The sequence below is a fragment of the Diabrotica virgifera genome, chromosome 10 (assembly GCF_917563875.1).
Source record: "Diabrotica virgifera virgifera chromosome 10, PGI_DIABVI_V3a".
Taxonomy (NCBI): domain Eukaryota; kingdom Metazoa; phylum Arthropoda; class Insecta; order Coleoptera; family Chrysomelidae; genus Diabrotica; species Diabrotica virgifera.
The window spans coordinates 61,215,887-61,228,860 of NC_065452.1; the positions used below are offsets into that span (position 1 = coordinate 61,215,887).

At 32.7% G+C, this 12,974-nt stretch overlaps 1 protein-coding gene across 1 annotated transcript in view; it reads left to right on the forward strand.

Moving 5' to 3' along the window:
- Window positions 1-1,772: 1,772 nt before the first annotated feature.
- Window positions 1,773-12,974, forward strand: part of LOC126893032 (uncharacterized) — a 451,467-nt gene continuing 440,265 nt past the window's right edge. The window contains exon 1 of the mRNA XM_050662974.1: window positions 1,773-2,047. Within this exon, the coding sequence (XP_050518931.1) occupies window positions 1,960-2,047 (88 nt within the window). The 5' untranslated portion in view covers window positions 1,773-1,959. The remainder of the gene's footprint in view (window positions 2,048-12,974) is intronic.

The window sequence follows — 12,974 nt, forward strand, 5'->3', positions numbered from 1 at the left end:
TAGCATTAAAAGTAAACAAGTTACGCTCAAAATAATGTTAGTCCCTTTTTTTTGGTAAAAAGTCGGGAAAATCACCCCCTAATTAGTAACTCAAATGAACTTAATCGTTACGACTTCACAAGTTTCGTGACTCGTGTAGGTATACCGCTTATTTTTTCCATTTTTTTTTCCAAAATAAGCACTTGGAATCGATGAGACTTACAGATCATATATACACAACATAAGTAAAATAATTTGTGAAGCTGTAACGATTAATTTCGCAGTAAACGATTAACGAGCGGTAAACGAATAGGACCAACTTTACTTTGAGCGTAACTTGCTTAAATTTAATTCTAGAAACTTTTTATAAAAACAAGAATAAAGCATTTTTTAAACACTTTAAGAAAGTTATAATGGATTGTCCCCAAAAAGTGCTTAATTTTTTGGATACTTCACTTCGGAGTATTCTATTTGAAATTTGGTGAATATGAATATATTTTTCATTGGCTATAACTCTGGTTTTACAAGGTCCAGGGACCTAACACGTACACCATTTTTTTTACTTTTTTACAGGCTTTATTTTTGCTAAGAACGTTTTTTTCGACAAAATAGTTACTTTTTGAGTTATTTGCGAAAAACCGTCTAAAAATCTAGTTATTTTGTTGAAAAATGAACATATTCACTCGTAAATAACTCGAAAAGTATTGAGTTGGCGAAAAAGCTCTATAGAACAAAAGTTACTTAGAATTAGTCAGTTTAATTTGGACCTATATTTTTCACCCCCAGCGCAAAAGCCCACATCAGCACAATATCACTTTTTTTCTTTGACATGTAAGCTATGCGTATGCCAAATTTCATGTCAATCCAAGCGGTTCTTTAAAATTTAGAGCAAAAACCATGAAAAAATGGACTAAATGGGATGATGTGTCAGAATAGCTAAAAGGTATGAAAATTACGCAGCTTGAGACCAAATGATTTCAAAATACGTTTCTAGACAAGGCATAATTCAAATACATAAAACAGTAGTTAGACACAGAGTAACATGCGTTTGCAAGGCATCTACATTAAATAAAAAGGAAAAGGACACTATGGAAAGATGGCAAAAGAAATATGGAGACGCATACTCGGAGGAAGGAAGATCAACAACGAATTAATGGTTTTGTACAAAAAATCTACCGCCACCAGATTCGCAAAGTCTCAAAGAATCAGAATAGTTGGGATATGTAGAAAGAATGACACCGAAGAGAATGCCCAAACTAGTTATGACCAGAAAACTAATCGCTTCCAGAAGAAGAAGTAGACCCAGAAAGAGGTGGATTATTAAAGTGGAGGAAGACCTTAAACAACTGAAAGTTAGGGACTGGAAAATAAAAGCACAGAACAAAAATAAATGGAGAAATCTTGTTCACCAGATACTTCAGAGTAGTCAGAACTTTTTATATACTGAATTTTAGGGTTTGATTAAAATAACTTTAATTAGTTAATCTTATGATTGTATTTTTTTAAATTGTCCTAGGTCTTAACGGTTTGTTGTGCGTATCAATGAAATTTTACACGCTTTAACAGGTTATATTTATTTCATATAAAAACCAGATTTCTTGTACTTTGATATGTTAGTTTGTGAAACACGGAAGATTCGTTTAAAGTAAAATGTACAGGGTGCGGGATTGGCGATTGCGCGAAGCGCGCGCTTAAGCGCGCAAGCCTCCTATTTACGAGGAGGGAGACGGCAGAGTTGGGGGCGGAAAACCCCCTCTGGCTATGTGATTTAGTTTCCAACATTTTGGCGCGATGAACGCGCACTTTATTTTCAACCCTCGCAAGATCCACACGCGAATCGTACATTGCTAACGCGCTTCTAACCGCGCTTCGTATATTCTTTGTTCTGTGTACATAGTTTTCCTCTTAGTTCAGTCGTGTCATAGTTTTAAGTCGGTGTCCTTAGTATAGTTCAAAACTAGTCTAATATAACATTTAACCATGTTGAAAATTTATGTCTATTGGGTTTGTGTGATAGTTGCATGTGTTTTCTCTGACCACAGAATGGAGTGGATCAGAAGACATATAGGTAAGTCAGAATCCACTTTTCTGTATTACCTCTTTAGCTCTTAATACGTTTTTATTGACAAAATGACCACATGTCTTTCAACTCCCGTTTCTGATTATTTCACCAGTTTGTTGTCAAACAGATACAATAAAATTATCAAAAAAAAATATTTTTCAAAAAATAAGAATTTAAATATAATTTTAGAGTATATAAGAGGGGTGGTATCAAGTGCCTCGATACTCCAAAACATTTTTCACAATTTGAAATTTTTTGCCAGATGCATTTACATATTCAAAAATATGCTAAAATTAATTAAAATTTTTATACAGAAATTATATCTATTGAAAACACATTAGTAAAAACACTGAAAACTTTTTAATATTTCCAAAAAAAAATTATTACAAATGAATGTCACTACACATGTTTAGGCAGAGTGTCTTTCTCAAGTAATATATTTTTACTAAGCACCTACATACACTCTACATCTTTAACGGAATAAGTTAAGAAAGGGGAAACTATTTGTCACAAGTTGGTTATTCAGAATTGTAGTTGTATTTCTTAATTAATTAATTTTTATAGATTTTAAAAAATAGCTTACGGCCTTTGTTTTTGATATTCATAATTTAAAATTGGATATTACAAGAATAATTATGATCTAGAAGGTGTAGTGCGTATGTATAATCTGTTTTTCAATTATTGAATGCCCTTTTGTGTTCTGATATACGTTTGTGAAAGGTTCTGCCAGTTTGACTGATATAAGTTTTTGGACAGTCACCAAATGTAATTTTGTGTACACCACTGTTTATGTGCTTTTTCTTTTTTCTCTTGTTGTTCTGACTATATTTGTCAAGTTATTGTTTGTTCTGAAACCTGGCGTTTTTCCTTTCATTTTTATGTGTTTGGCTATTTTTGCTGATATTTTGCCTCTATACTCGTATATATTATGTGTATTTTTTCTCTGCTGATGGAAAGACTAATTTCAGCGCTTTCTTATGCAGTTTTTGGCTTAAAATTTGTTTATTGTTAGTTCGTCTGTTTACCCTTTTTTTACTGCTATTTACTTAATGAGACTCGATTCTCGCATTCTCCCTCGTTATTTTTTGAAGTAAGAATTTCTGTTAATCTATGTAACATGCTATGGTATCCTGTCAATTTATGTTGTGTTGGTTAATGGATTGTGTATAGTTGTGTCAGTATGGATAGGTGTATGAAACATGGAGAACTCATATTTTTTTTCAAGTCTGATAATTTTTAAAATTAAAAAAGTTATGGATTGATTCTGTTCTGTTTCTATTGTAAAAAATTCAATGTGACTTTGAAGTGAATTAATGTAAGATAAGAATTGGTAAAATTGCCTGTTAGTTCATGTAAAGCATACTAGTATATCGTCCACTTATCTCCACCAATATAAAACTGTTTGAATACAGGAGTGTTTTGATATATTTGACTCTAGATGATCCATAAAAATATATGATAATACTGGGCTTAGGGGATTGCCCATGATAAGTCCTGTCCTGTTAATTGTATTTACTTAATTATTGAATTCAAAGTAGTCATGAATTCTGAAAACGTTAAGAAAATGTCAAATTTCATATGGATGGAATGATTGGATATTATGGTCTAAAATTTTTTTAATTAATCCTAAGCCTTTCTGCCTTCAGGTGGAAGCTGGTGGAGTTGAGTTTTGCATTGTTGTCTCCATTGTTTGCGATCTTGTGTTAGGTTTCTTGCACTTTCCAATGTCAATCCTTTCTTCTCGACTTTTTTTCTGATTTCATCTACCCCACATAACTCTTGGTCTTCCTCTTTTATTTCCAGCTGCACTCTCGTTTCGAAAACTCGTTTTGATAGTCTCTCGTTCGACATTCTAAACACATGCACCAACCATCTTAGTTGTCACTCTACTATTTTTTCGTTGATGGGTTCTAGTTTTAGGTTTTGTTTGATTGTTTCGTTTCGTATTTTTTCTCTCCTCTTTCTGTTTGCTATTTTCCTCAGAAATCACATTTCCATAGCATTGACTCTGGATTTTTGTCTCCCAATATATAGCAGTTATATATGATTGGTTCTCTAACTACTGATCTAACGACTGCCGTTTCTATCTTCTCCGATATCTCTTTTTTTCCCCAAATATATTGTTTTCATAGTGTTAAAAATAAGCTTCCTGTTTGTCCCATTCTCTCCTTTATTTCCATGTTTTGTTTACCATTTGATTCAATTTATATTCCTACGTATTTAAAATATTCTAGTTGTGTCCCTTCTAATTCTATTGCTTGTGTCTTCCTCATTTTTAAAGTTATCATTGTTTTTGTTTTCATATTATATGTTTATTTCTTCTTCTAGCATTTCAAGATTGTTCTGTAAGTGATTTCTATTTTCTACTATTAATACCATGTTGTCTGCAAATAGTTTTTTAATGTCATATGACTAAGCTGTATAAAAAGAAAGTATATATCGTATTAGGTGGTCAGCTTTTTGTAGTTTAATAAAAGAGTTTTTAGGATGCTTTGGGTCCATAATATTGAGGCATTTCTATTCTGTGGAATTTAATATTGATTTTGATTTTTCTAAGGTCAGTTTAGAGATTCGACATACATAATTCACCTTCTAAATCATAATCATTCTTTCAATGACCAATCTATAATATTAAATTAAATTAATAAATTAAAAAATGTAGACATAATTCTGAATGACCAACTTGAGACAAACAACTCCCCTCTTCTCTACTTATTCAGTTAAAGACTATAAAGTGTAGACCAGCGTTTTTCAACATTTTACCATTTGCGACCCAATTTTCCATAATTATTTTCACCGCGCCCCCCCTCGTAAAATAACAATATATATATATATATATATATATATATATATATATATATATATATATATATATATATATATATATATATATATATATATATATATATATATATATATATATATATATATATATGCAATAATAATGTACCTTGAGTATTTTGACAAAAAACAGTAAAACCTTATTTTAATTACAAATAAACAAATTTAACTGCAACCCTCAAGGTCACTTGCACTGCATTCACGAACGTCTGTGGTGTCTTCTCTTGGCGGTTGCAGATAAATTGGTTTTACTGTACTAAATTGCCGAGGATAAGTTTTGCTGATATGTGGCACCACCCATTCGGAACCTATTCTCGCAGTTTTTTGGAACATTCTCGATCGTCTGCCTGCATCTCCTCAATTCTGACATTCTGATCAATGTTAGTCGAGTCAGTTCAGTCAGTCCTTCTGTAACTATTAAATTTATTGTGGATATGTATGTTCTAGTTTGCGTGTTAATTGCAGTTCCCGGTACTAAAATATCCCAAGCAGTAGGTAAATATAAATTTATACAAACTCATTGACAAATATTTTAACTGTGAGTAAGGGAGGTAGTGTTGCCCAAGTGCAAGACCAAGACGAGACTTAGAGAGTCTTGGTCTTGGTCTTGCGACAGTACACCTGGTCTTGGTCTTGGTCGTGGTATTGCGTTCCAGGTCTTGGTCTTGGTCTTGGTCTTGCAGCAAGAGTCTTGCAAGTCTCGCAGTTGCCCATTAGCCTATTACATGCCTTAGAACTAGAACAACGTAACAGAGTCAATTTTAAGCTTTAATGTCACAGCCATAGTAAAGACCAACCAAATTAATAAATATCTAAACAACTGACACCGGGTGGGGTTTGAACCTACGATCTAAGCGATCTGTGTCTATATTCCAACTAACCAAAGTTTATTAGGAACATGTGTTTTTTCGAGTATTTGCCATTGACAATGTGTGATTTAAAAAGAATTAAATTCAGTGACAGATATGCACAATATGAAGGGTCAGAGGGAAAAAGGATGAATGTCTTTTTGGTCATTTTGAGATTGTTGTGCAATCTGTTAGCTTAGAAAGGGTACTATTAACCTGTGAATGGACAAGGGGAAATAAATATGATAATCGTCTTAAAATCACGTCACAAAATTGGACGCAAGGGGTAAAAACAATGAATATGTAACTTTATTTCTCATTCTACCGAAAATGCTTGCAGATAGACATTCATCTTCTTTCCCCTGGCACTTCATATGTTAACGCCAGTGCTCATTTTGGTACCGAATACCAAACCGAGAATAATATACTTCTCCAAGAAATTAAGGCACCTCCTTAAAAATGGGTCATTTTTGATGTCTCGAATTTCCTAAACCTGTTGTCTGATTTAACTGATTTTTAATATTATATAGCCTTATTCGTTAACAATATCGCTGTAATAATATTGTTGCTACAAGTTAAATTGTCGTTGTATAGGTACCCGATAACTTATTGGTACTAATGAGTGTACCAATCAAACTATGTTTTTTTCTCAAAGTTAGCATCATCCTGTGGAATGTTTTAGCATTTATAAAATACTGAAATTAAAACCCAACTAGAGTCTGATATTTTTTTAACATTTTGTTTTTTCATTCACTAATGTTGGATAACAGTTAAGTTGGGTATTTTAACAACTAGCCATGTTTTTCATCAATACAGGGTGTTTTTAAATAAGTATGGCAAATTTTAAGGGGTAATTCTAAACAAACGGGTCGTTTTACCCGTATGCGCGCCAATGGTGAATTATAAATTCTTAATTGTATGTCAACAATGCGTAATAACTACCTCTTAAAACCTACCAAATTTCATTTGCATATCTCAACCGGTGTTAAAGCAATAAATCGTCAGTTTGTAAGAAAAATTTTAACACCCCCTGTTTCGGAAACGAAGTATTTGCGAACATACACTTATAAAGCAAACTGTCAAATTATTTTTCGTGCAGAATTACCCCTTAAAATTTGCCATACTTATTTAAAAACACCCTGTATTGATGAAAAACATGGCTAGTTAAAAAAGTACCTAACTTTTTATTATCCAACATACGCGAATGAATCAAAAAACAAAATGTTAAGAAAATATGAGACTATAGTTGGGTTTTAATTTCAATATTTTATAAATGCTAGAATATGCCACAGGGTGATGGGAACTTCGAGAAAAAAATACAGTTTGATTGGTACACCCGGTGTACAATGACAAATTTACCTGTCTAGAAACAATATTATTACAGCGATATTTATACAGAATAAGGCTATATTATTATCAAACATTAAAATCAAATAAATAAAAAAATCAAATTATCAACCACTTAAATCGAACAAGTTTAGGAAATTCGAGAGACCAAAAATGACCCGTTTCTTGGAAGAGTGTATATCAACCAAAAAGCATAACAAAAGAACAGTCGTTTGATAAAACAAATGACCAGTTTAATTTAACTACCTACAGAAAAAACTGCTATAAATGTCCTTGTGTTTTCCATATATTTCACTGTAAATATTTCTTTGTTGAATGCCTCATAGACTAAATAATTGGGTATTTGGTTACACGGTATAGCCGCCACGGCATTATCTGTTATAGTCTGTCTCCTTATCGTAATCACACTCAGCAGAAAAAATATACATACTAGTCTTATTATTCTGTACATATATCGATATGATTTTTGTGTGTTTAAATTCGTAGAAATCTAATTAAGGAAAAAAATGAACTACTTATTGTAGGTATATTTTTTATCAGCATATGACATATTTTTAAAAAGTTTCGATACATCGTATGTAGGTCTGGATCCCGCGTATGGAAAAAAATTGATTAATAGCAAGCTGAAAATTTGTTAATAGCTTAACGGTGTCTAGTCGGATAAACTTTGATATATGGGAACACTGGAACGGGGGCAATTTTAATTGTGGAACAGGTTAAAAATTTGGAACGGTCAGACCACGAAAACGGCACATTTATTTTGTCCGACAGAATAGACTTATACTCTCCGAACAAAGATTAAACTCTCATGCAAAAATCAGACTGCTATTTATCACCTGTCATAATTCCTGCCATTTGACATATTCTACATGTTCCACTCATTAAAACGCCCATTTGGTGATAAATAGTAGTCTGATTTTTGCATGAGAGTTTAATCTCTGTTCGGAGAGTTTAAGTCTGTTCTGTCGGACAAAATACATGTGCCGTTTTCGTGTTCTGACCGTTAAAAATTTTTAACCTGTTCCACAATTAAAACTTCCCCTGTTCCAGTGTTCCCATATATCAAAGTTTGTCCGACTAGACACCCTTAAGCTATTAATAAATTTTCAGCTTGCTATTAATCAACTTTTTTTCATACGCGGGATCCAGACCTATTAATTTATGAGTGGAGGAGGGCGGCTATTCTCAAAACCTGGACAATTAATTTCAGAGAGAAGAATGTATGTTTGTTTATGGTATTGTTCGTAAGGAGCATAAGTCCAATTTTACAAATTTTTTTGCTTCTCATAGAGTACCTACCTAAAAATATACCCGAACTAATATACTTCATAAAACGACCCTTAGTTCTAATTGCAAGACGCAAGAGTCTTGCAGGCTTAGTCTTGTTCTTGCTCAAATCTTGCACGGTAAGTCTTGGTCATGGTCTTGCTCAAATTAGGCGGTCTTGGTCTTGGTCTTGCGAAAACGCAAGAACAAGACGAAGACTGTAAGACCAAGACTGATTTTGGGCAACACTAAAGGGAGGGTTAGATACTGTGAAGCATCAACAAGTGCACAGGCGAGAGTGGTTCCAAAAATAAAATCAAGAAAATATTCTCAAGAATATTTAAATTTTGGGTTTGCGTTTACTGAAGCAAATGAAGAAGGAAGGTCTCTATAGCTTCAAGGAGCCAATACACATAATATTGGATACGAATTAAAGTTAACGCATTCTATAGAAAATTGGAATTGTGGAGCAGAATTTTAAAGCATAAAATCCTAGAAATGTTTGCAAATGTGGATATATGTTTTAAAACTTACAAGGGTGAAGAACAACACGTGAAAGTTGTTTTTGTAACCATTGAAAATCATTTAGCGATGCTGACAAAATTTTTTAAAGATATGAAGAGAAGTATCCATTCTTAAATGTGATCTCGAGGTAAGGAAGTACAAAACTCAAAGAAGTACCACAAAATGTAACATTTTTGGTACTTCTTTGAGTTTGTACTTCCTTATTTTAAAGATAGTTTTTTGCCGACGACCAATTAATACGTAGTTACGAGTAGGTCAGGAATCTGTTTCAAATTACATCCGAAAAGCTCTCTAGTGCCGAAGAAGAAACCTTCATAGACTCAACGGCAAATGCCGAAATCAACAAAGAGTTGATCAGTGAAATAAATCCCTCTTTGAATTTTGGGCAGGAGTAAATGGTGAGTTTTCTGCATTGAAAACCAAAACGTTCTTTTTGATTATAACGAATAACGGTTATAACGAAATACGGATAAATCGCAGTTAAAAATAGAAAAAGAACTGAGAGCGTCTATTTCTAATATTTCACCATGTTTCGATAAAGTCTGCTCTGCAAAACAGGCCCAAGGAAGTTACTAATTTACATTAAACTTGTTGATAATTGTTTCGCTTTGAGTTTAGTAAATTAGTCAATGTTGTTGGTGTTTTTTTATATCTCACGCCCCCCCCCATTACTACAAGCGCCCCACAGGTTGAGAATCACTGGTGTAGACGCATAGTAAAAATACATCATTTGACGAAGGCATTCTGTTGAAACGATTGTAGTGACAATAAATTGAATACGTTTTATGGAAGAGTTGAAAACACAAGTGTTTTATTAATAATTAAAAATTAAACACATGTATTTTACTTCTTCTGATAATTCTTTAAAATGTAATTAAAATTGGTTTTCTTAATAATTCTTTCAGATGCTGGTTAGTTGATTTTAAAGTGAAATAAAATGATGGACATAAGTACGTTGTTCCGAATATGGAAATTATTCGACAAGCAGTCTTTTTCTTTATTCAAAATAGTTATATTCTGAAAAAAATGTCCAAAATTCAGAAATCGGCCTGGACTTATATTTTAATTGTAGAGCTAGACCTTCTTGCACCTTCACAATATTTTGTGACAACTAGACTTTTGTGCCCATAATACCTTTTGCAGTAACCTCAGATGTTTCGTCATGGATAAAGAAGTCAAGTAGCTTTTCCTCTTCTTCTTCTTTTCCTTTCTCTTTTTAAGCCATTTTGCTTGTTCATTGGCGAATTGATACCACTATGGAAGATTGTCACTCCATCTTTTGCGAGGTGGGACAATACTTCTTCTACCGATTGGTGATTTATATCTTGCTATTTTGTCCACACATAATTTCTCCCCCATTCTGCTTACCATTTTTTTATATTTAGTGTCCATTCGTTTATACACTATACACTGTACATTTTCTTCTAACTAATTTCTTCACACCTCTTTTGATTTCTCGGCGTATTTTCTGTAATTCTTCTCAGTATTCTCATCTCTGTTGTCTCCAATAGTCTTCGTCTTGTAGCTGTATCGGATCATGTTTCTGATGAATATGTGATTATTGGTCTTATACTGGCTTTATGAATTCTTGACTTCCTCTCCATATAGTGTTATTAAGGCATCCTGCCAGTCTATTTCCTTTTTGTACTTTATTTCTCACTTCTTTGTCCAAGTCTCCATAGCTGGACAATGTAGTTCCAAGGTATTTTATTTTCCAAGGTAAGTTAGTTGTATGTGATTAAGACCAAGACAAAGTTGTTTTTCATGTTTTATATATATATATGTGTACATGTCTCTCGTTTTGTGTTTTTTAGCTTGTAGTTTGTATTGAGAAGACTTTTTGTACTGGGCCTGATGATGAGTCATATATTGTAAGACTCGAAACCGGTTGCCCCATGATTATATAACAACTAATAAAAAATACAAACTAAAGATTGCGAGTATTGACTCAATTATACTATATCCAATTGTATTTTATTTTCATTATTTGTTCAGTACAGATACATTTAATTTCTATTTTATATCTGATTGGTTCTTTACTGCTCCTATTATTGTTTTAGTTTTCTGAGATGAAATTTTCGTATTGAATTTTTTTGATCTTATGTTAAATCTGTGGACTAATCTTGGCAGACTAATATAGAAACAACATAAAAGCATACACTGAAGAAAAATCAATATTTTTGTTTAAACTTGATCAATACTGAGTTTTTCTCTTCTTCTGTTTCGAATTTTCAACATCTTGTTCTAGACCTTCGACGTATAATTATCTGTTGCCGGGGTCGACAAATCATATTTGATCTCTTAAGTTGAACATTTTTTTCAACCCACTTGACTTTAAAAACGAAGATAAGGATCCAAGTTTGTTTATAAGAATAAAATCCAAAGTTTCCTGTTCTTATCCTTCTTCTTCTTTTTGTATAGACATGACTCTGTCTGTTTTTTCAATGTGCTTCTAGTAAGTTGTCGTTCCATCGTTTTCGTGATCTTCCCTCTGATCGTCTTCCTATTGGGGAACCGTATCTCGCTGTCCTGACTACCCTATTTGTTGTCATTCGGCTTATGTGGTCATTCCATTCTATTCTTCTGTTTCTTACCCAGTTATTAATGTTATCCACCTTGCATCTCCGTCGTATATATGTACTTCTAGCTCTGTCCCATACAGTCTTACCATCGATTTTTCGAAGGGTTTTCATCTCCGCTGTTTCGAGCAATGTTTTTGCCCCCCCCCCTCCTGTGTCGGGTTGTGTTTCTGCCGCGAATGCCATTATTGGTCTGATGACTGTTTTGTAAATTCTGCCTTTCATTTTTCTTTTCCGGTATTTTTATTTCTCCATATTGTGTCATTCAGGCCACCTGCGGCTCTGTTTGCTCTATTCACTTGATCTTCCACTTCTGTTTCGAGCCTTCCGTAGCTAGATAGTGTAATGCCTAGGTATTTAAACTCCATCACTTATTCTAATCTAACTTGATTCTAATCCATCTAAACCATTCTAATCCATTCTAATTCATCAGACGTTTATTAATGGTGGTATTTACCTTCTTTATAAATTAAGTTTAGTTGGAAGCTCTTCAATAATATGAAAGAAATTTAAGCACATTTTTAGCACTTTCGTATGCAATTGAAAGTCTAAATATACTCCCCTAACTATAATGTGCTCTATGAGGAGGAAGAGGAGAAGTTGTATAATATATAAAACTTTTCATACTTTGGTTAAGCATGTCTAAAACTTTCCAAAAGCTTATTTTGTGCCTTCGCCATTTTTTAAAATCTTAGTGTTTCTCTTAATTTTACTTTGTTTTACTTTACATAAATCAAAAACAAATAGATCATTATAAAATATACAAGTCTTTTCAAACCTTTTCCATTTTGCTCTACTACGTGTTTCTGTGTTTTTGTTTGTTTTGGATTACATGACTAGGAATATTTTCGAGCTTATTCGCCGATTTCCTTCTATAAAAGACGACGATATAGAATTTAAGCGAGGGAAAATGCTTCACCTAATAACTTACATAAAACGCTTGCATAAAATACCTAATTAGAACTTGTTAATTATTTTCGTTGGTATGCAGATAACCTTTTTGGTTTATTTTGTAATTATTTATTTATAAAGCTCACCAGCTTTGAAGACCTAGGGCTGAACAGTTAAGTATTTCATCACGATTATTTTTACATTTATTTATACAGTATGGTGCAAATGAAAGGACTAAATTCTTTTTTTAGTGAATGGGCCATTTTGCAAATAAATTCCGAAACAGGTCGATTTTTATTTTAAAATTATGATTTTTGGCATAATATACATATTATGTATCATGCGCTAGTGACGTCATCCATCTCACAGTGGTGACGTAATCGATCTTTTTTAATGAGAATAGGGTAGTGTGCCAGCTCATTTGAAAGGTAAATTTAATTCTCTATTCAATAATATAAACCTTAACATATGTATGTATACAGGGTGTCAATTAATTTTTTTTTAATAAAATTAACTGACACATAAAGAAGAGTGCCTGTAGTTTATTTTATTCAAAATACATTTTACGTCTCTCAGAAAACAGAAAAAACATATATACTTGATAACTAAACATTGCTTTTCACTTAAATTAAATGT